Genomic DNA, 18066 nt, shown 5'->3' with positions numbered 1-18066 from the left:
TGATGGCAGGGCTAGGCTGGATGGAGTCTCTTTACCCAAAGCCAAGCGCGCTCCTATCCGAAAACAGAGACCCGGAGACAAAGGAGTCCGTCCAAAGGAGTCCGCTACCGGATTCTGGTCTCCACGACCGGGCAGTCCTTGCAGATCCAGCTACCAGAGAATCCAGGATCAATGAAAAGGGGCTTGGAAAAAGGACAGGGAAAGGAGCAGAAGTAGAAAATCTAGCGTAGGGGCCTCCCTGGTGGCGCGAGGGCGCAAGCTCTTGTATGCATAAGTACAATTGGGGGTGGGGTGGGCGGGATCGAACGCGGGATCGAACTCGTGGCGTAGTAGCTGGTGATAGCTTAAAAGCCCTGAGTCTTTAACTCCTGCACTACCAGAGAGGCCCCACAAAACATTTTTTTAAAGCTTGGGAGGAGGTAGATTAAAAGGGATAGGAGTGTTTAAAATTGGGAATTCAAGAGCTCTTATCTCACCCCCCTTAAGTGACAAAAAGACAAACTACTATTGTTTAGGAGCTTTTGTGAAAACACAAAATTGGGTGGAGGCTGCAGTTCCCCTAATACATCATATTTTGTATCTTTTTTTAAAGATTTATTTCATTTGTGCTTACAAGAGCTGGGGTGTAGACCAGACGTGTGAGGGGTGAGAGGAGTCAGAGACAGTGGGTAGCAGAACAGGCAAATCTACTGAAATATACAGGAGATTAGAGGAGAGGTCTGCTGCACCATATGGCTTAGCGAATTAGTGCTGAAATGGCTGCTGATAGCTTCATAGTGCAGACTTAACCCGTTGCGCCACCAGAGAGGCCCATTATTTTATATTTGAAATGCTTGTCTGATGGACAGCTTTCAGCCTCAAATATTTGTCTGTAATGAACAAATCTGTTTTTCTAGTCCTGTTGCTTTAGAGTAGGCTACCTTGACTTTACTGTAAAATATTTTATATTAATAATTTTAAAATAATACATTAACATTGTACAAATTTAGAAAGTAGAAAGTGAAGACTCCCAGTTTTCAGCGTGTAGACCACATGCAGGTAATTAGTTTATGGCAGGCCCAAGATATTATTTGTATTTGTAGACTAATGTGCATATGTCTATCCTTCCCCTTAATTCAAAAGACAACTACACACTATCCTGCACCCATTTTTAAAAAAAGATTTATTTTTATTTTTGCATACAAGAACTGGGGTGTAAGCCAAGTGTAGGGGAGGAGGGGAGTGGATTCACCAGAGACATAGACAGGAGAGGTCTGCTGTGCCATGTGGGGTGGCTACCTGTCTGGGGATCTACCTCATGCTACAGAGGTGATAGCTTGATAGATGAGTTTTTAGCCCCAGCATCACCAAAGAAACTCTGCACCTTCTTTTTAAGGTTTTCTTTTTTTTTGCCTTAGAGTTCGTTCCATTTATATACATAATAAACTTTTCTCATTCTTTACTATAAGTATTTATATATAGCATAATTAGTTCCTTACTAATATTTAGGTGGTGAGGCCTCCCTGGTGACGCAGGGTTTAGTCTCAGCCTTATCAAAATATAGCTGCCACCGAGACATAAACATGAATTCCATCCAGATCCAGGGAGCTAACCCATGTCCACCACAGTGCTCTCCTGTCTTGCCTGCTACGCCCCTCAGCAGTGTATCTCAGTGGATCCACCTGTTCTGCTCCCCACTGTCTCTGATGAATCCTCTTACCCGACACCCTGCCCCCCAGCTCTGGCTTACACCGCAGTCTTTGTATGCATAAATGAACAAATCTTTGGGAAAAAAATTTAGATGGCTTCCAGTGTTTTACAATTACAGTGTTACTATAAATAACCTTGTATCTTCAGTTACTTCAAATGTGCCACTGTTTGGTTAGCATAAATTCCAAGTAGCAGAATTATTGGATCAAAGTGCATTTGTACTTGTGATTAACAAGCAGTAGTTTAACTGTTCTAATTCCCTGCCTCTAACCTCTACCACTTAGTTACCTTTCTAAAGCATAGTGCTGACCAGGCTGAATCTCCACTTTATTTTGATGATTGAGATGTTCAAAATACAAAAAACAAAAACAAAAAAACAGGAGTTCATAATATTTTCAGAAGAACCCTTCCTCCCCCCCAATAAAATACTACTTGTGATATGCCCCTGAGGTAAAGTGATCAATTAGCAAATAAAATAAGCAAGTATTTATCCTACCTTTCCAAGTTTGAGTTGTAATTCAAAATAATAGCTGACAAGAGGGAATTCTTCATAGATTATCAGCTAGTGAATGTGCAAAGAATAAGAGGATGGGGGAAGGAGAATCACCATTTTGTGCCCCATCATGAAATAATTCAGTCAATAAACACCAGTGGATGAAACCACCAAGTGAAAGCTTGTCAGGAAACTCAAATGCCTGGCCCTGAACCCACTGGAAATGAAACAACCGTTATTTGCCTCCTGGTGTGAAGCACTATGAAATACAGCACTACTTAAGTATTCTTGCCAAAAAAAAAGTTAAATGGAAATTCGGGGGTGAGAGAAATGAGTTAAATGACACAAGGAAGTAAACCGTGACACTCAGAACAGGGAACTTATTTATAAGACAGTCAGCCTGGTTTCTGGAACAAGTTTGATGCCATGGGGGAAAAAAGGATAGGTTGGGAGACTGCTTTTGATTTCAGTAAATTTAAGACATTGTCATCAATTAAGAATTGTGAATTTGTTTGGAGCCTATTCAAATCAACTATAAGAAACTTTATAACACAGTCAATATGTGCTGTGTTTGTAAGAATGTTATGTCTGGGATTTACTCTATTATCAGCAAGTTAAACAATTAAATAAAAGCTAATGTGAGAATTGGCAAATTACTGCATCTGGTGATAGGGATTTTTTAAAAAGATTTTTTTTCTATGAACTGGGGTATAAGGCAGAGGTGCAGAGGTTGGGGGAGAGAAGGTTCACCAGAGACAGAGTGGGGAGCAGAACAGGCAGACCTATTGAAATACGCTGCTGAGGAGAGCAGCGGGTGAGACAGGAGAGGTCTGCTGTGCATTGTGGGTCAGCTCCCTGGTCAGTGATCTACTGGTGGGGCAGTGGCTGGTGACAGCTTGATAGTGCTGAGACTTAGCCCCTGTGCCAATAGGGAGGCCCCAGATTCTTTGTATAGTTCATTCTGTGAGATTTTAATAAAACACCCACATGTATATATACACACAAAACAGACAGCTCCATTTTCCCTAGCTAACCACAATGATTAGACTCTCACAATCTACCTGCCTTTGCTGCTTTATCACATGTGCTCCAGATGAGCCTCACCAACCTACTAGACACTTTGGAACTTGCCACTATTTTAAGCCTATTCTGGCTTTGTGGTCAAGTTATTTCTTCTGCTGATCTGTTTTACATTACTTTTTAAAAAATTTTGTTCCATGAGGTGAAACAGTGTAATACCAGGTGGGTGCATGGAGTAGACAGAGCAAGTTTCTATTCCATCTCCCTGCTCTGAAAATCCACTTAATGTATTATCCTCAGAGGACACATCAGATATTAAACTGATCAGAATAGATACTACACTTGCTCTGGGAAGTGATGACTTTCCATTCATTTCCAACTGGAAAAGATGTTACATGTGAAGTCTTCAACCTCGTAAGATCTGGCATCATCCTTGGAAGGAACTTCAGTCACACAACAAGAAATTTATTTCATACTATAGACATCATCTGTCTACCTCCTCCAACAGTGCTCCTTAATGGCAGCTAGCATAAGAAACTATTAAGCGCACAGTGTCTGGATCCAGAATGCCGAGATCACACACTGGCTTAGTTACTAATATCACAGACCTCTGTATTTCATTCTACTACTGCCCGTTATACCTAGCTCAGGGTTTGGAATACACAGATGTCCAAAGGTTGATGGTTTGGATAGTTTTTTGACCTTTGACCCAAAACACTCACATGGAACTAGACGCCTGAGAGGATCTCCACAAAGGTCTGAAGCTGGAAGCAGATGCTAAGAGGTGTTGGAAGTCTAGATTCCTAACATAAGTAGTGGCGCTACTAAGAGATACAAAGGCAGCAGAGTTGCTGAACATAGGGAGTATGTAATTTATTGGGCCTGTGTCCCCTCATTTACTGGTCACTGCTTTTGACTCGCAGAACAACAGGTACAGAGCTGCAAGGGATCATCCCCAGCTCTGTGATCACCAGATCCACCAGCTCGGGGGGAGTCACATCATAGACCAGATTCAACAACCGTAGGGACAGGTGGTTTTGCCAGTTAGCCAGGGCTATGTGCTCTCCTTGCTCACACAGCAGATCGTCAGGGTCATCTGCAATGACAGGGGCACCCAATGATGTCCTGTTAGAAACAGGCCATAGTTTAGTCTCCCCTCTCCCTCCCAAATTTTTTCAGGTCCTGGAGCCTTCTCTTCTGCCCTCCTGGGCTCCTTACCCAGCTCATTAGAGACAAAGGCATCAGTCTGCACGCGCTCACAGAACTTGTATGTTTCACAGCAGACCAGCACCGGCACGTTGTGGGCTCGTGCCACTAGGGCCAGCTGTGCTGTCCCTACCCGTGACATCACAGACCCATTGGCCAGGAGTGCATGAGCTCCCAATAGCACCTTAGAAACCTATTTGTTTGGAAAGGGGGGGAGGAAAGGGAAGGAAATGCGATAAACAATCATTGCAGAGTCAAGTTCACCCTCCTGCCCAGGAGCAATATTAAAACAACGAGTAACAAATCTTACTAGAGGCTGTTCACAGAAAACACCTAACCACTGACCCACCAAACCTCCCACAGGAACACTAAACTCTAACCTTACTCTTATCTTGGCTTCGCTGGGTCTTGCCAGTTTAATATAAAGTTTTTGTAGTAGTTAGACTGTGCAATAGCATTTTGCAGATTTTTTCCTATGACATATAAAAACACCATTATATAATTCTAATAATTCCACATCATTATAACCTGGGGAAGATGGGGTTATGTCTATACCACTATATCCTTCTATCTCCAACTTGGGAGTCCCCTTCCTCTGCCCTCACCTCTGGGAGCACATAGGAGGCTGCAGGAATCAGCAGATAGGAGGCAGGGACCCCGGCGTGGACAAGAGAACGTAGCGTGTGCCTGCCCTCCAGCCGTGGCCGGCTGTCCACCACGACCACCCGGAACCGCCGGCCCTTAGCCCAAGCCTCCTGAAGAATTCGTGATACCAGAGAGGAACTGGAATGAACAGAGAGGAGGAGTCCGTTATGAACGCAGTAACTGAAGGCCAGCTACTCCCGACAGCAAAGAGGAGTCCCTTCACAGATCACCCTTCTCTGCCCCCAATTTTCTCAGTCATAGCTTCTGGACCGTACCATCCATATACCAGGATCACATCTCCATTACTGATCTTCTTGTAAGCAAAGCGTGAAATTGCCTGAGCTGCAAGCACAATCTTCTCTTGCACATATCGATCAATGGCTGCTCGGAGTTCGGCCTTGGCCTAAACGAGTGAGATGCTTAAAGAGCAATAAATGAACACATTTCTTCCTCTGCTCATCATGCCAATGGCTGGAACATGTGTGTAACAATGGACTCAAAGAGGTGGAAAGGAACCCAAAGGGGCACAGTCAGACAGTCCAGCCACTTCCTTAACTCCTGACTGGGGCTGAGTGACCGCATTCCAGTGTGTCTCAGCTCTACCCCCAGGCTTCCGCCTTCCTGGCGCGCACACATTACCTCCTCTTCCCGCTTGGAGCCGCTCACACCCGTGATCTCCTTGTTAAGGAACTTGATGGCATTGCACATGCTTGCGGACAGGGGGCGGCACTGAGTCAGGAAGCTACAACAGTAACACCTCACACTTGTACAATTCTTTACAACTTATGAAGTTCTTATGTTCAAAAACATTTCTTTAAAAATGAAGACAGAAAAATGAAAATAGAGATAGAAGATAGAGGTAAAGGGCACAAGAAAGGGTACATGACTGGACAAGGTTGTGGTTGTCCTTACCTGAAGTAGGGCTTTAGTTTATTTACTAGGTCCCTTGAGAGTTCTTCATTGGGTGGTGTTGTGTAATCTTGAATCACCTAAAGGATTCACAAGTTAGTCAACAAAATGTCCCCTAAAAGAGGCCTGTGAATAGGGAGTAGGGTGAGCTTCATGAAGGGAAGTATGCTGAGGGCAGACTCATTCCCTCTTACCCCTGGAGATTACTATGGGTAAGCAAAGCTGGGAGAGTGTCAGGGTGGGCGGGGTTAGGTCATAAGAGGGTGCAGGGCAGTGGCATACCTGCTGCAAGGCACGGAGCAGGGCGATACACCGGGCATTGGAGCCACTGACCAGGCCCTGGGAATACTGTAGGCCGAGTCGCACCATGGCTGGGTGGATCACAGAGGATGGGATGCTGACGGGATGGCGGGTCACACACTTTGCAAGGGAGCTTGAGCATCTACTGCCCATCGGCCCCTGATAAACAGGAACTTCCTTCACCAGCACAGACACCCCCATTTCCTTAAGGTTTTTTTTTTTCCTTTTATTCATATTTGTTCCCATTTATCCAATCTCAAAATTTCCAGTCACTTTTAGTACTGAGTTGTTAAACCCCTCCTACTTAAAAGTTATGACAATTTCAGAGGATCCTACCTCATATACTGGGTCAGAGAGTTTTGTCTGCTGTACTGGGGTAGATGGGAGAAGAGACTGACTTTGGATCCATAATCCTTTCGTGTAGGAACCTTGAGAACAAGGAAATAGGACCAAAGGCCCAGAGTGTAAAACTTATGGGATGAAGCTAGAAAAAAGTACACAGTGAGACAACTTCTAGCCAAATCCCTCTTCTTCTCAGGGTCTCTCCTTTCCCCAACAGAGTACCTTTCCTCCCTTAATCCCATTCCTGAGGCTTTTCTGGCCACACACCACACCAACCCCTCTTCCTACCTGTTGCCGCTCTGGTTTTCTAACAAGCCTTTTCAGAAGTGTGAGGTCATCCACATGAGTCTGCTCAGGGAGACGCTTCACTCCTGAAAGACAATGGTCATGTTTTCAGGATTCCACAGGTGATAACAAGAAACTTGCTTTTATGGCCTAAATATATGGAAACATTGGGGAGGGGAGGAGAAAAAAGAAATGGAGAGTTTCCCTGGTGCCTGAGGGGGTTAAGTCTTAGCGCTGCCACCTCAAAGGCCTGAGTTCAATCCCTGGCCAGGGTGCTAACTCACATATGGCGCAGCAGACCTCTCCTGACACGCCCGCTGCTCCCCTTAACAGTGTATTTCAGTAGATCTGCCTGTTCTGCTCCCCACTCTGTCTCTGGTGAAGCCTTTCACCCCTCTCTCCCTGACTCCTGGCCTACACCCCAGTTCATCTACACACACACACACAATTTTTTTTTTTTTTAAGAAGTAGAAATAGGCTACAATTAAGGGAAGAATTCTGAACTCTGGGTCCCAAAGTGAAGAATGGGAGGGGAGAGGTATCTTACTATGGGGAAAGCTGGAGCTAACAGAACACAACAGTCAAGAGTCCACAGGATGTGTTGAAATGAAAAAATTACCTGAAGAGATGTCTCCAGCTGTGCCAGGACAGGCTTGCGGGGTTGACCCTCCTTGCTCCCCTTTTCTTGCCTGTTTCAGTGCCCGCTGGGCATCCTGCTTGGCACGCCGCTCAGCACGAAGCTCTGCTTTACTGCGGCCAGCTGGAACCTTCTCCCCAGCAGTGCCCAACTGACTGCCGAGCGCAGGCTGTTCTTTGGCTGGGCCTACTAAATGTAAAAGGAAGAGGTGCCCAGGGCCAGGCAGGTAATATTTAAGACCCAGTCAAATCACTCCCTTTATCCAATCTTCACTGCTCACTTTTCCAAGTTGACTTTGTCCCCCTCTATCCCTCTCTCCCAGACATCCCTCTCCCCTCTCCACATCCCAGGCCTTTAAAAAAGTCTCCGCCAAAATGATGAAATGATGTAAAAATAAACTTTTGTAAAAAATTAAAAAAAAAAGTCTCCGCACCTTGACATGGGGCTGCAGACACTGCAGAGCCAGTTTCTGGCTCTGCTCCCTTTTCCTCCTTCCGTTTCTTCTTCTGCTGTTTCTTTTCCTTCCGAAGCTGGAGCTTCTCTTCTTGGGTCATCTCCCTCCCCCCTGCCTGAGACACAGATATAAATACTGAACACTGTTCTCACCCCTCTGACAATCTGAAAGGTGAAGATGCACTGTTGGCTGCAGACAAGGTTCCCCCAAGATGAAGTCTCTAATCCTCCCTCACTCTGCTTACATCCCACAGGGGTCAAAGTGTCTCCTCCAGGGTCAGAGGCACATACCAGTTAGGGCTGAAAGAACTCTGTAACATCTCCCGGCTTTCCGGAGAAATAAAGTGAAGCGGGAATAGAGGCTGAGACCACCAAGAAGCTGACACAGCCTGCAGCGCACCTCTTGACAGGCCGCTAGGGCGGGCAGCCACTTACCCCAGGCCGAGGAGCGAGCTCCGCCTTCATCCCAGACCCCGAGTCTGCATCGGAAAACAGAGCACAGAGTGAGCCCGAGAGGCTCCGGGAGGGTCTGGGGGCGCTCGGCCTCGGCGCAGCTGGCTGCTGGGTCGGCATGTCCGCGGCCCCGCGGCAGCGGGAGGCACGCCGGGGATCCGCGTGGGGACGCCGTGCGCGGCAGGATCAAAGGGAAGGCGGGGGCGGGAGGAAGGAGGGGCACCCACCCTGCTCTCGGGGACCCGCCGGCCCGCGGCTCCGGGCTGTGCCCCAGGCGGTGCAGGCCGGGGTCCGGCGCGGCGCCGGAATCAGTGACAGGGCCCAGAGGGGCTCAGGCGCCAGCAGCGGCCACCCGAGGCCCTTCGGCTCGCGTGCCCGTCGGTGCGCCCCGGCCCTTCACTCACCCTCGCGAACCGCCACAGCCACGGCAGCCATCACACACCGTCCTCGGCTCCGCCCGCCACGGTCACTGGGACCACAGCGCCACCTGGGCTGACTCCCAGGGCGTGCGGTCACCAGAGACTACAACCTCCGGCGTGCACCGGGGCGCCGCCCGGGGCTACGGGTCGCGACGAGGGCCAGCTGCACCGTGGGCTCCCGGTCCCAGCACGCTCCGCTTGCCCTTTAGACTACAGATCCCAGCATGCCTCCCAGCCTCCACTTCCATGCAGCCACCTTGGACTACAGCTCCCAGCATGCCTCCCAGCCACCTTGGACTACAGATCCCAGCATGCCTGGGGCGCTGCGCCCCAGAGCGGACGTCCCACCGCCCTTCCCACCTCCCATCTCAGGCCCCCCCAAAATGGCGAGTGAAGCTGCCGGGACTCGCTAAGCAACGGAGGCGAGCGTGCAAAGCCACTGCGGCCCTCACAGTCTGGCCCGGCCGGGCCCTGCCGCAGGGAACATGCACTTTTCCATTCCTGAAACCGAGTCCCGCAGCGGGGACAGCGGCGGCTCCGCCTACGTGGTGAGGAGCGGCCGGAGCCGGGGCGGCAGGGGCGGGGATAACGGGCCGGAGCCCTCTCTGAGCGGCCCCCGAGGCCTGGCCGCCAACCCTTTCGGGCATGGTCCCAGGCTGCCGACTCCGGATGGTCTCTCTGGATGCTTATAACACGTCTCAGAGTCGTCCCCAGGCCGCCCCGGCTTCTTTAGGTCCTTTGTTCGGCCGTGTTGCCTCCCCCGGCCGGGCCGCGGTTGCTCTGGCGGGTGTCACTGGGTTCTTGGGGAGGGAGGTTGCGGGGAGTGCTTCCCCTGGACTTAGCCTTGTACTTTGGAACCTGGCCCTGGGGAAGACAGACTGACAAACACTGGTGGGGGGTGGGGGGGGTCTGCGCTTTCCAGGAGCAATACCAGGCAACTTCCGGGGAGTCTCCCACACTGCGACCCTAAAATGCTTGCCTGCTTTTGTGTCTTTAGGCCTACAACATTCACGTGAATGGAGTTTTGCACTGTCGGGTGCGCTACAGCCAGCTCCTGGGGCTGCATGAGCAGGTGGGACTGCACCCCTGCCTTCAGGCAGCTGCAAGCCCTTCTCAACACCTGGGCATCAGTGTCTCCTGCCCCACCTGTCGCTTTCCTTGGGTTGTAGTTTCCCTTAAATCACCGCCACAGAGAAGGGTCTGGTGCTCTCTTTATCTTGTGACATTTCCTGGGAGCTCCTTAAAAGTGTACAGTCAGCAAGACCGCTGCTGTGCCCCTCCCTCCACTCAGCGCCCTCCTTCCTGCTGCTCCATCCCATCTTCCTCAGTCAGCCTGAGCATGGAGAAACTGACCTACACTCCTCACCAGCTGCGAAAGCACAATTTCTATCATCTGAACTGCAACTTGAAATTCCTTTCTCTGCTTCTACAAACCATGGCCAGTGGCTGTGTAGTCAGTACTTGAGTTGTTCCCGTTTCTCTGTTCTCACCAGACTGTGAACTCTGGTTAACACAATGAGCACGTAACCTAGTTTCTTTGGATCTAGGTTTCTACAACTGAAAAATGGATTAGTTGATCTGCAAAAGCCCCATAAAGTCCTAGGATACTTTGTGAACGTACTTAGCTATTATGTAATTATAAGTGTGTGCATGGGCACACACACACACTTTTCTTCTAAAACTCTTACTTTCCATGAGAGTTCAATAAATACAGTCCTGCTAGATAATTAGCTGGGAAGTCCCCTGAACCCTGGTTCCGTACACACCCTCCCTACACTGTGAAAGGGCTGGCTTCTACATCAGATAGGAAACAACTTATATCGAAGACAGAGGAACAGCTTTGCCCAAGCATTTGCTTCCCAGATGACCAGGATAAATCAAAGAGCAGGAACTGAGGGAAGGGAAGCAGAGGCCAGGAGAACACTGAGCGGACTGCTGCCTCTGTCTAGCCTGTTTACTTGATGAGTTGTATCTCTTTCTCTAAATAGCTTCGGAAGGAGTATGGGGCCAATGTGCTTCCTGCATTTCCCCCAAAGAAGCTTTTCTCTCTGACCCCTGCTGAGGTGGAGCAGAGGAGAGAGCAGTTAGAGAAGTACATGCAAGCTGGTGAGTGAATGGGGAGAACGTCAGGCCAACTGTGCTGAAGATTATGGGGGAGAGACTCAAAATAGCTGGCTCTATCGAAGAATCAATTTCTGAATCTGGGAAGCCTATTTGATCTGTTATTTAATTAGCAAAAGTAAATGACATGAAAGAATATGCTAGATACTAGCAAAGCAACTTTGGGCATAAACATCTATCACAAATACTAATATACTGCTAAGTAGTTGTAAAGCAGTCTCGCTGGATGGGGAGAACTTAATTTGTGCCTGATGTGTTTGATATGTACAGTGTTGCTTTCCTAGTTCTGGAAACTATAGATTGGTCTCAACTAGATGGCAGCAAAAGGGAATTTATGCCGTGAGGTGAGGTCAGCTGGGCAGTCCAATAGGCCACAGGAAACGGGGTAGGGTACAGCCTGCCTGCCAGGAGAGAATCTTGTTACTGGAACATCTTTCTTTTATCCCCGTAGTTCGGCAAGACCCATTGCTTGGGAGCAGTGAGACCTTCAATAGCTTCCTGCGTCGAGCACAACAGGTAAAGTTTTTGGTGGAACCAAGATTTAAGGAAAGGGCTCTTCTCTAGAGCCATGTCACTTTAATGAGTCGCTACAAAGAAGTCATCTGGCTTTTTTTTTTTTTTTTTAATGGAAAGGGCTGTTGTAGCAATGAAATTAAGGAAACCCAGCCTGTAATTAAGTTTCTGAGAATAAAGACACCAGAGACCTAGAAATAGAGGGTTGGGCATGGGCCCGAGGTGGATTCTGGGAAGAGGTTAACAAGGCGGTGTCTCCTATTGCTGTGTGTGCTCACACTCAGGAGACACAACAGGTCCCCACAGAGGAGGTCTCATTGGAAGTCCTGCTCAGCAATGGACAGAAAGTTCTGGTCAATGTGCTAACTTCAGATCAGACTGAGGATGTCCTGGAGGTGAGGAATTGGTTCTGCACTGCGCTTCCTTTTTCCCTATCCAAGGGGCTCAGGCTTGGGAGTGATTGGAACCAGCCAGTGTGGTGAGTTGTATTTCCTTCCCAATCCTCAGGCTGTGGCTGCAAAGCTGGATCTTCCGGATGACTTGATTGGATACTTCAGTCTCTTTCTAGTACGAGAGAAAGAGGATGGAGCCTTTTCTTGTGAGTTTTGTGGACTTTACTGTTTCCCCATGCGTCATGTAGTGCATTTACTCCCTGCCCTCCCCACCCCCCCAGAATGTAGCATTTCCTCAGGACTTCTCTCTTGATTTCTCTCCCCTTGAGTTTCCTAACATTTTCCCTTATTATTATTTTTTTACTCCCAGTTGTGCGAAAGTTGCAAGAGTTTGAGCTGCCTTATGTGTCTGTCACCAGTCTTCGGAGTCAAGAGTATAAGATTGTGCTAAGGAAGAGGTCAGGCCTGGGCTGGGAGGGAGCAGGGAGAAAGCTGGATTGGTTATTGGGCTGTGTATTGAGAAGAATATTCTGGACAAGGGGGTAGCACTGGGTGTTTCTACCAAGTCCCCCAAGCTTCTTCCTGCTGCACCATTAACCCAGTAGTTCCAGAATGCCCCTGCGTTGCCTGTTTTCCACTCTGCCTCTTGCCTTGCCACAGCTTAGCCCCATTACCCCTTTTTACTCCTTGGCCTCACAGTTACTGGGACTCTGCCTATGACGATGATGTCATGGAGAACCGGGTTGGCCTGAATCTGCTTTATGCTCAGGTGAGCTTGGAGCCGCCTTGGAATCTGTCCCCAGAAAATGACTGGGTGTCCACTCTGCTGAACAGTCCTTTGTTGTCTTTGCTTCCAGTGCATGGGGAAGTTGCTAGAATACTATCAGGGAACCTAGCACAACCTCTACCTTTTCCTACTTTGAAAGTTAATACTGTCAGGGACACATTGCAGAGAGGTTACTCAAATATGGGGTAGGTCAGGCTGGACACTTTCCCTGATCTCTGACTGGGGAGCCCTACCCCACTCTGTCTCTCCTGTAGACAGTATCAGACATTGAGCGGGGGTGGATCCTGGTCACCAAGGAGCAACACCGGCAGCTCAAATCTCTACAAGAAAAAGTTTCCAAGAAGGAGGTGAGCCCTGCCTCTCTCCCTCCAAGGGATTGCTTTCTCTGGGCTATTCTGCTTCCCCTCCTGACCCGCTCCATGTGGTGATGGTTTCAGTTCCTGCGGCTAGCCCAGACACTGCGGCACTACGGCTACTTGCGCTTCGATGCCTGTGTCGCTGACTTTCCTGAGAAGGACTGTCCTGTGGTGGTGAGTGCAGGCAACAGTGAGCTCAGCCTCCAGCTCCGCCTGCCGGGCCAGCAACTCCGAGAAGGCTCCTTCCGTGTCACCCGCATGCGGTGCTGGCGGGTCACCTCCTCTGTGAGTTGGGGTAGGAGGGAGAGGCCCTAGGGGTTGCAGAGCAAGCCTTGAGCTTCAGAGGAGCAGCTTGATCAGAATAAACTCTGCCTAACTCCCCTTCCTCTCTCAGGTGCCATTGCCCAGTGGAGGCACAAGCAGCCCGGGCCGGGGCCGGGGCGAGGTGCGCCTGGAGCTGGCATTTGAATACCTCATGAGCAAGGACCGGCTACAGTGGGTCACCATCACCAGCCCCCAGGTGTGAGCCCACCCTCAGGCCTCCTCTGGAGCCCATTGCACCGTCTCTCTTAGCTACCCAAGTCTAGGGCTTCCAGGACTCCATGTGAGTGGGAGCCTTGTCTTAGGGGTGCTGGGCTATAGGATGACCAGTCTAGTCAGGCTGAGCTCTCTCCTTGCCCTCAGGCTATCATGATGAGCATCTGCTTGCAGTCCATGGTAGATGAGCTGATGGTAAAGAAATCCGGAGGCAGTATCAGGAAGGTAAGCAGCAAGCCTGGACCCAGCAGCCGAGTGGCACAGTCTAGGTGTGAGGCTTCGCGGAGAGGGAGGGTAAGTGATGGGGATTTCAAAGGGAATGACCCTGCCCTCATCCCTGCCCCAGATGCTGCGCCGCCGGGTCGGGGGTACTCTGAGACGCTCAGACAGCCAGCAAGCAGTCAAGTCCCCACCTCTGCTTGTAAGTTCTTCCCTGGTCAGTACCCCGGCCCCCAGCCTTGCCTCAATGAGGTCTCTGACACCTCTGCCTCTTCCCCAGGAGTCACCTGATGCCAGTCGGGAGTCCATGGTCAAACTCTCAGTGAGTTGCCCACGAGGGTTGGTGAAGTGGGTGTTTATAGGGGAACTTCAAGGAGGCTCCGACACTGACCCCCACCCTGCCTTTGTTACAGAGCAAGCTGAGTGCTGTGAGCTTGCGGGGGATTGGCAGTCCCAGCACGGATGCCGGTGCCAGTGATGTCCACGGCAATTTCGCCTTCGAGGGCATTGGAGATGAGGATCTGTGATCTCCAGTGCTCAGATGTCTGCCCTTTACCCTGGAACCGTGTTCAGAAACTCGCCCTGTGCCTGTATCCCCAAAGCTGGGGTGTCTTCTTACCTTCCCCTTTTCTCTTCCTGGCCAGGAGCCTCCTAACCTACCTTCCCTTTTCCCCCAGGCTGGCTGCACAAAGGACTGTCCCCTCTTTTCAGAGCTGGCCCTCAATGCCAAATTAGCATTTAGTATTTTGCACAAAATCCCAGGGACCATGGCTACCTGCCTTGGGGAGGAACCACAGCTCCTCCAGGGCTGCTTGAGGCCCCAGGCCTAGGGGATGGGCAGAGGTCGATGTATGGTCTGGCCCAGCTCCCCATCATTAAACAGCCTGATTGCTGCCTACCTCTGCTTCCCTCTCACTGCCCCTCCCTCTCCCTCCATCCTCCATCACAGCACCGCTGCTCTAAGGGTAGGGGTGAGGCTGAGCTGCACTTGCCACTGCCAACTCAGCACAGACATGGCTTTGTTAGTGTTTCCTTTATTATAAAGCACTGAAATAAGTTAAATAAACAGGTAGGAGGCTGGGGAGACCCCCCAGCCAGTTCTTCCATAGCCCCTGGAGGTGGGGCAATGGAGGTGAATACAGGACCCTTCTCACTGAGCTCATGAAGCGCATCAGTCAAGGCAAGGCCCCTGGTCCATATGGGCACCCCATCCGTGGGGTTTGGGCTAAGTTAGTCTGTGTGGAGCCCCTGGCCAGCGGGGGAGGAAGAAGGTGGCTTCTAGTCCATCTGTATAAAACATACAGGGCGAATCCGTAGGGCCCTAAGGGAGGACCTGGCTCAGGGCGAGTCAGTATGAAGGGCCCGGCTACCAGTGCTGCCCAGGGCCGTTGGACCCCGAGTGCCCAAAACAGAAGGCGGGCTGTGAGGTGCAGCCCAGCCCTCAGAGGCAGAGAGGCCAGGCCCTCCTGCCCCACCGTGGCCATGCACCTTCTGGTGGCGTTTGTAGTTGTCCCAGTGGCCAGTGGTGTAGGCGCAGGTGGCACAGCGGAAGGGCTTCTCGCCCGTGTGCCGCAGCATGTGGCGTTTGAGGTTCATGCTCTGGTTGCAGCTGTAGTTGCAAAGGCTACACCGAAAAGGTTTGTCCCCGGAGTGGATGCGACCATGACGCTTGAGGTTGGCCAGGTTGCCACAGGCGTAGGGGCAGATGGGACACTTGTAGGGCTTCTCTCCCGTGTGGACTCGCTGGTGCCGTTTCAGGTTATCCAGATGAGCAGAGGCATAAGGGCAGCGCGCGCAGCGGAAGGGCTTTTCCCCACTGTGTGTCTTCATGTGCCGGGCCAGGTGGTTGGGATAGTGAGTGGCAAAGGGGCAGAGGCTACAGGCAAAGCCTTTGTCACTGGGGCCCTGGGGCCCCCCACTGGCCCCCCCTCCAGTCTCTCCTCGCATGCAGCGCCCACACGTGGCAGCTCCCAGCCGGCTATTCTCCCCCTCCTCCAGCTCTTGTCCACAGTTCCGGCAGGTCCAAGGGAACAGCAGCTCTGGCAGTGGTTCTGACCCAGTCCCACAGAGGCCCTCCCCTTCACCCCGCAACTGCCCGCAGTCTGGCAAGAAACTGGCACCACCAGGTGGTACATGGAGACTCAGATCTGGAAGCAGCAGAGCATCTGTGGAGGCAATGAGACCAGGGCTGTGAATCCAGGCATCCCTAGAGGCACCGCCCAAGTCCCAGGTCCTCTGCTTCCTGACTTTTACCTTCAGGTCGCCGGGGCACTGCCCCCTCCTGCTCTGTGGGACTGGGAGGCCGGGGTGGACGTGGAGCACAGCAGCGGAAGCCACAGGCCGGGCAGGGAGGAGTGGGGGGCCCCGCATGGGTACGCTGATGCCGCCTCAGGTTGCCCAGGCTGCTGCAGGCAAAGGGGCAGTGGGGACAGCGGTAGGGCTTCTCGCCAGTGTGGGTGCGGGTATGTCGCGTCAGGTTGACGAGCTGGGCTGAGGCGTAGGGGCAGCGACCACAGCGGAACGGCTTCTCTCCGCTGTGTGTCTGCATGTGCCGCTTCAGGTGGCTCGAGTAGTGGGACACGAAGGCGCAGAGGCGGCATGAGTACAGCAGCCGTGGGGGCAGCGGGGGCCCCCCACCCGGCCCTCCTGCCCCACAACACGGCCCCTCACCTGTCGGCCCCCCACACAGGTGGCAGGCTGGGCCTGGCCTCTCACCCCTGGCCTCCCCTGGACCCCTGGCTGGTTCCTCAACTTCACTCTCGGCACTTAGTGCCCGGCCGCCCCCAGACTCATCGTCGCTCAGCCCGTAGGGAAGCCCAGGCCTGGCCCCCAGAGAGTCTCCTGGTGAGACAGACACAGAAGAGACATCAGCGCAGAGTAGGACCATGCTCCCAGCTCCCCTTCTCACTTGCAGTCTTCCCACATGGGACCCACTCTGCTTTAAAGATTCTGAAAATTCAACATGAAATATCCCTCTGAAGCTGCACTAACCTGGCCACAACTGAAATGAGTCAATAAGGCAATTAACTGACAATAGGGATAAAAAAGTAAAATACAAACAGATCAGAGGCCCTTTCTAAGTGCTGTATTGGGAAGGCCCCTTGTAATATGGAGCTGATTATAAACACTACCTCCAGGGAAGCCAAAGGGAAGTGAAGAAAACGAAATGCAAGTAATACCACTTCTAAGCCTAAAGAGTGGATTCTCTTTTTTCACATGGATTCCCTCAATGACTTTTTCAAAAACATCGCTAAGTGGCAGAAGTGGTTAGGCAGAGCAGCAAATTAGGATGGGGTGCTGCCAAGAAATTTAAATTTACAGGGAAGAGAATGGGGAAGGGTACTTGAGGGTGGACTAAAACCGCAATACAAAAGCAGCTTGTGCTGCAGGTGGAAGGGGTTAGACCTAAGTAGCAGCTGAATGAGCAGTTGCTTCCCTGAACCTCTTAAAAGTGAGTTCACAAAGGAAGGACTAGAGAGGGGACAAGGTTATTAAAAGGACATTTGCTTCTAACCAGTTGCATCGTGTGATCCTCCACTGTCCTACTCCCCACCTTTGAACCCCATCTCAGAACTTCACCCAAACAGTCCTGGAGCTGCCTGGGTGGACCCCTTAGCCAAAGGAAAAAATCTAGCTCAAGGCAGCCTTCGGCGGTAGCAGGAAATGGTGGGTTGCTCGCTAGCCCTACATCCAAGACGCCTCCTGAAGGGCTGAGGTTCTAGTGGTCACTAATACTGAACCCAGCCCCAAAACCCACCTTCAGAGTCTCTCTCGAAGCCCATGAGCTGGTCACTGTTGCCGTCACCTTCCTCCTCTTCCTCTTCCTCTTCAAACTCCAGATCCTGGCCTAGTAGCAAATCACTCTCCAAAACCAGGGCCCCGGGTCCTTCGTCGAGGGAGTCTTCGGTGTCCACTGGAGAGGGGAGGGGGCTTGGAGATTGTCCCTCGGGAACCGTGCCCATCATCCGCAGCCGGGGAGCCAGCCCTCGGAGCCCGACTTCCCGTACTCGCGGACCTCTCGGTTCCCCAGTACCGCGGTGAGCAGCTCTGAGTCCAGATCGCCCACCCCATCCCTCAGGAGTCCCCCGCCACCCCGACCTGAACTCACGCCACTGACCCCACCCCCGCTCCTCCCCCCGCGGCCCCTGACCCCTGACCTTTGACCCCCTCGCTTTTCACGGGCTGCGGGTGGCTTTGCTTCCTTCGGGGCATCGTGACCGGCTCCAGCCCGACGCGCCTCCGGCCTGTGGCCGCCCGGGGAGTCTGGGCAGGGCCTGGAGCATCCTGGGG

General features: G+C 51.5%; 3 protein-coding genes across 7 annotated transcripts; 1 reads left to right on the top strand and 2 right to left on the bottom strand.

Moving 5' to 3' along the window:
* Positions 1-4050: 4050 nt before the first annotated feature.
* EIF2B4 (eukaryotic translation initiation factor 2B, subunit 4 delta, 67kDa) lies at positions 4051-8940 on the bottom strand. 4 transcript variants are annotated; one of them, XM_004686357.2, is made up of 13 exons: positions 8837-8940; positions 8415-8458; positions 7960-8095; positions 7509-7715; positions 6893-6975; positions 6599-6690; positions 6245-6359; positions 5966-6042; positions 5693-5795; positions 5329-5456; positions 5014-5191; positions 4421-4601; positions 4051-4298 (listed from the first exon to the last, which is right to left on the bottom strand). In XM_004686357.2, exons 1-13 carry the CDS (start codon positions 8865-8867, stop codon positions 4099-4101), a joined length of 1575 nt encoding a protein of 524 aa, XP_004686414.1. In that variant the 5' UTR covers positions 8868-8940; the 3' UTR covers positions 4051-4098. The 4 variants fall into 4 exon arrangements, with proteins under 4 accessions (XP_004686414.1, XP_004686415.1, XP_012583086.1 ...); XM_004686358.2 differs by having other exon boundaries at positions 4061-4298; positions 7509-7712; XM_012727632.1 differs by lacking the exon at positions 8837-8940 and having other exon boundaries at positions 4061-4298; positions 8415-8553.
* Positions 8941-9202: 262 nt separating this feature from the next.
* Positions 9203-14675, top strand: SNX17 (sorting nexin 17). Its single transcript, XM_004686353.2, has 15 exons — positions 9203-9399; positions 9849-9923; positions 10840-10957; positions 11424-11488; positions 11770-11880; positions 11993-12083; positions 12248-12335; positions 12577-12646; positions 12919-13011; positions 13102-13305; positions 13415-13540; positions 13705-13782; positions 13904-13978; positions 14057-14098; positions 14190-14675. Exons 1-15 carry the CDS (start codon positions 9337-9339, stop codon positions 14301-14303), a joined length of 1413 nt encoding a protein of 470 aa, XP_004686410.1. The 5' UTR covers positions 9203-9336; the 3' UTR covers positions 14304-14675.
* An 81-nt stretch (positions 14676-14756) lies between these two features.
* ZNF513 (zinc finger protein 513) lies at positions 14757-18028 on the bottom strand. 2 transcript variants are annotated; one of them, XM_012727530.1, is made up of 4 exons: positions 17934-18028; positions 17534-17689; positions 16447-16617; positions 14757-15941 (listed from the first exon to the last, which is right to left on the bottom strand). In XM_012727530.1, exons 1-4 carry the CDS (start codon positions 17986-17988, stop codon positions 15115-15117), a joined length of 1209 nt encoding a protein of 402 aa, XP_012582984.1. In that variant the 5' UTR covers positions 17989-18028; the 3' UTR covers positions 14757-15114. The 2 variants fall into 2 exon arrangements, with proteins under 2 accessions (XP_012582984.1, XP_004686409.1); XM_004686352.2 differs by having other exon boundaries at positions 14791-15941; positions 16030-16617.
* Positions 18029-18066: the final 38 nt, after the last annotated feature.

The sequence above is a fragment of the Condylura cristata genome, unplaced genomic scaffold (genome assembly GCF_000260355.1).
Source record: "Condylura cristata isolate star-nosed mole 26May11 unplaced genomic scaffold, ConCri1.0 scaffold00020, whole genome shotgun sequence".
NCBI classification, from domain to species: Eukaryota; Metazoa; Chordata; class Mammalia; order Eulipotyphla; family Talpidae; genus Condylura; species Condylura cristata.
This window is presented reverse-complemented; position numbering and strand designations above follow the sequence as displayed.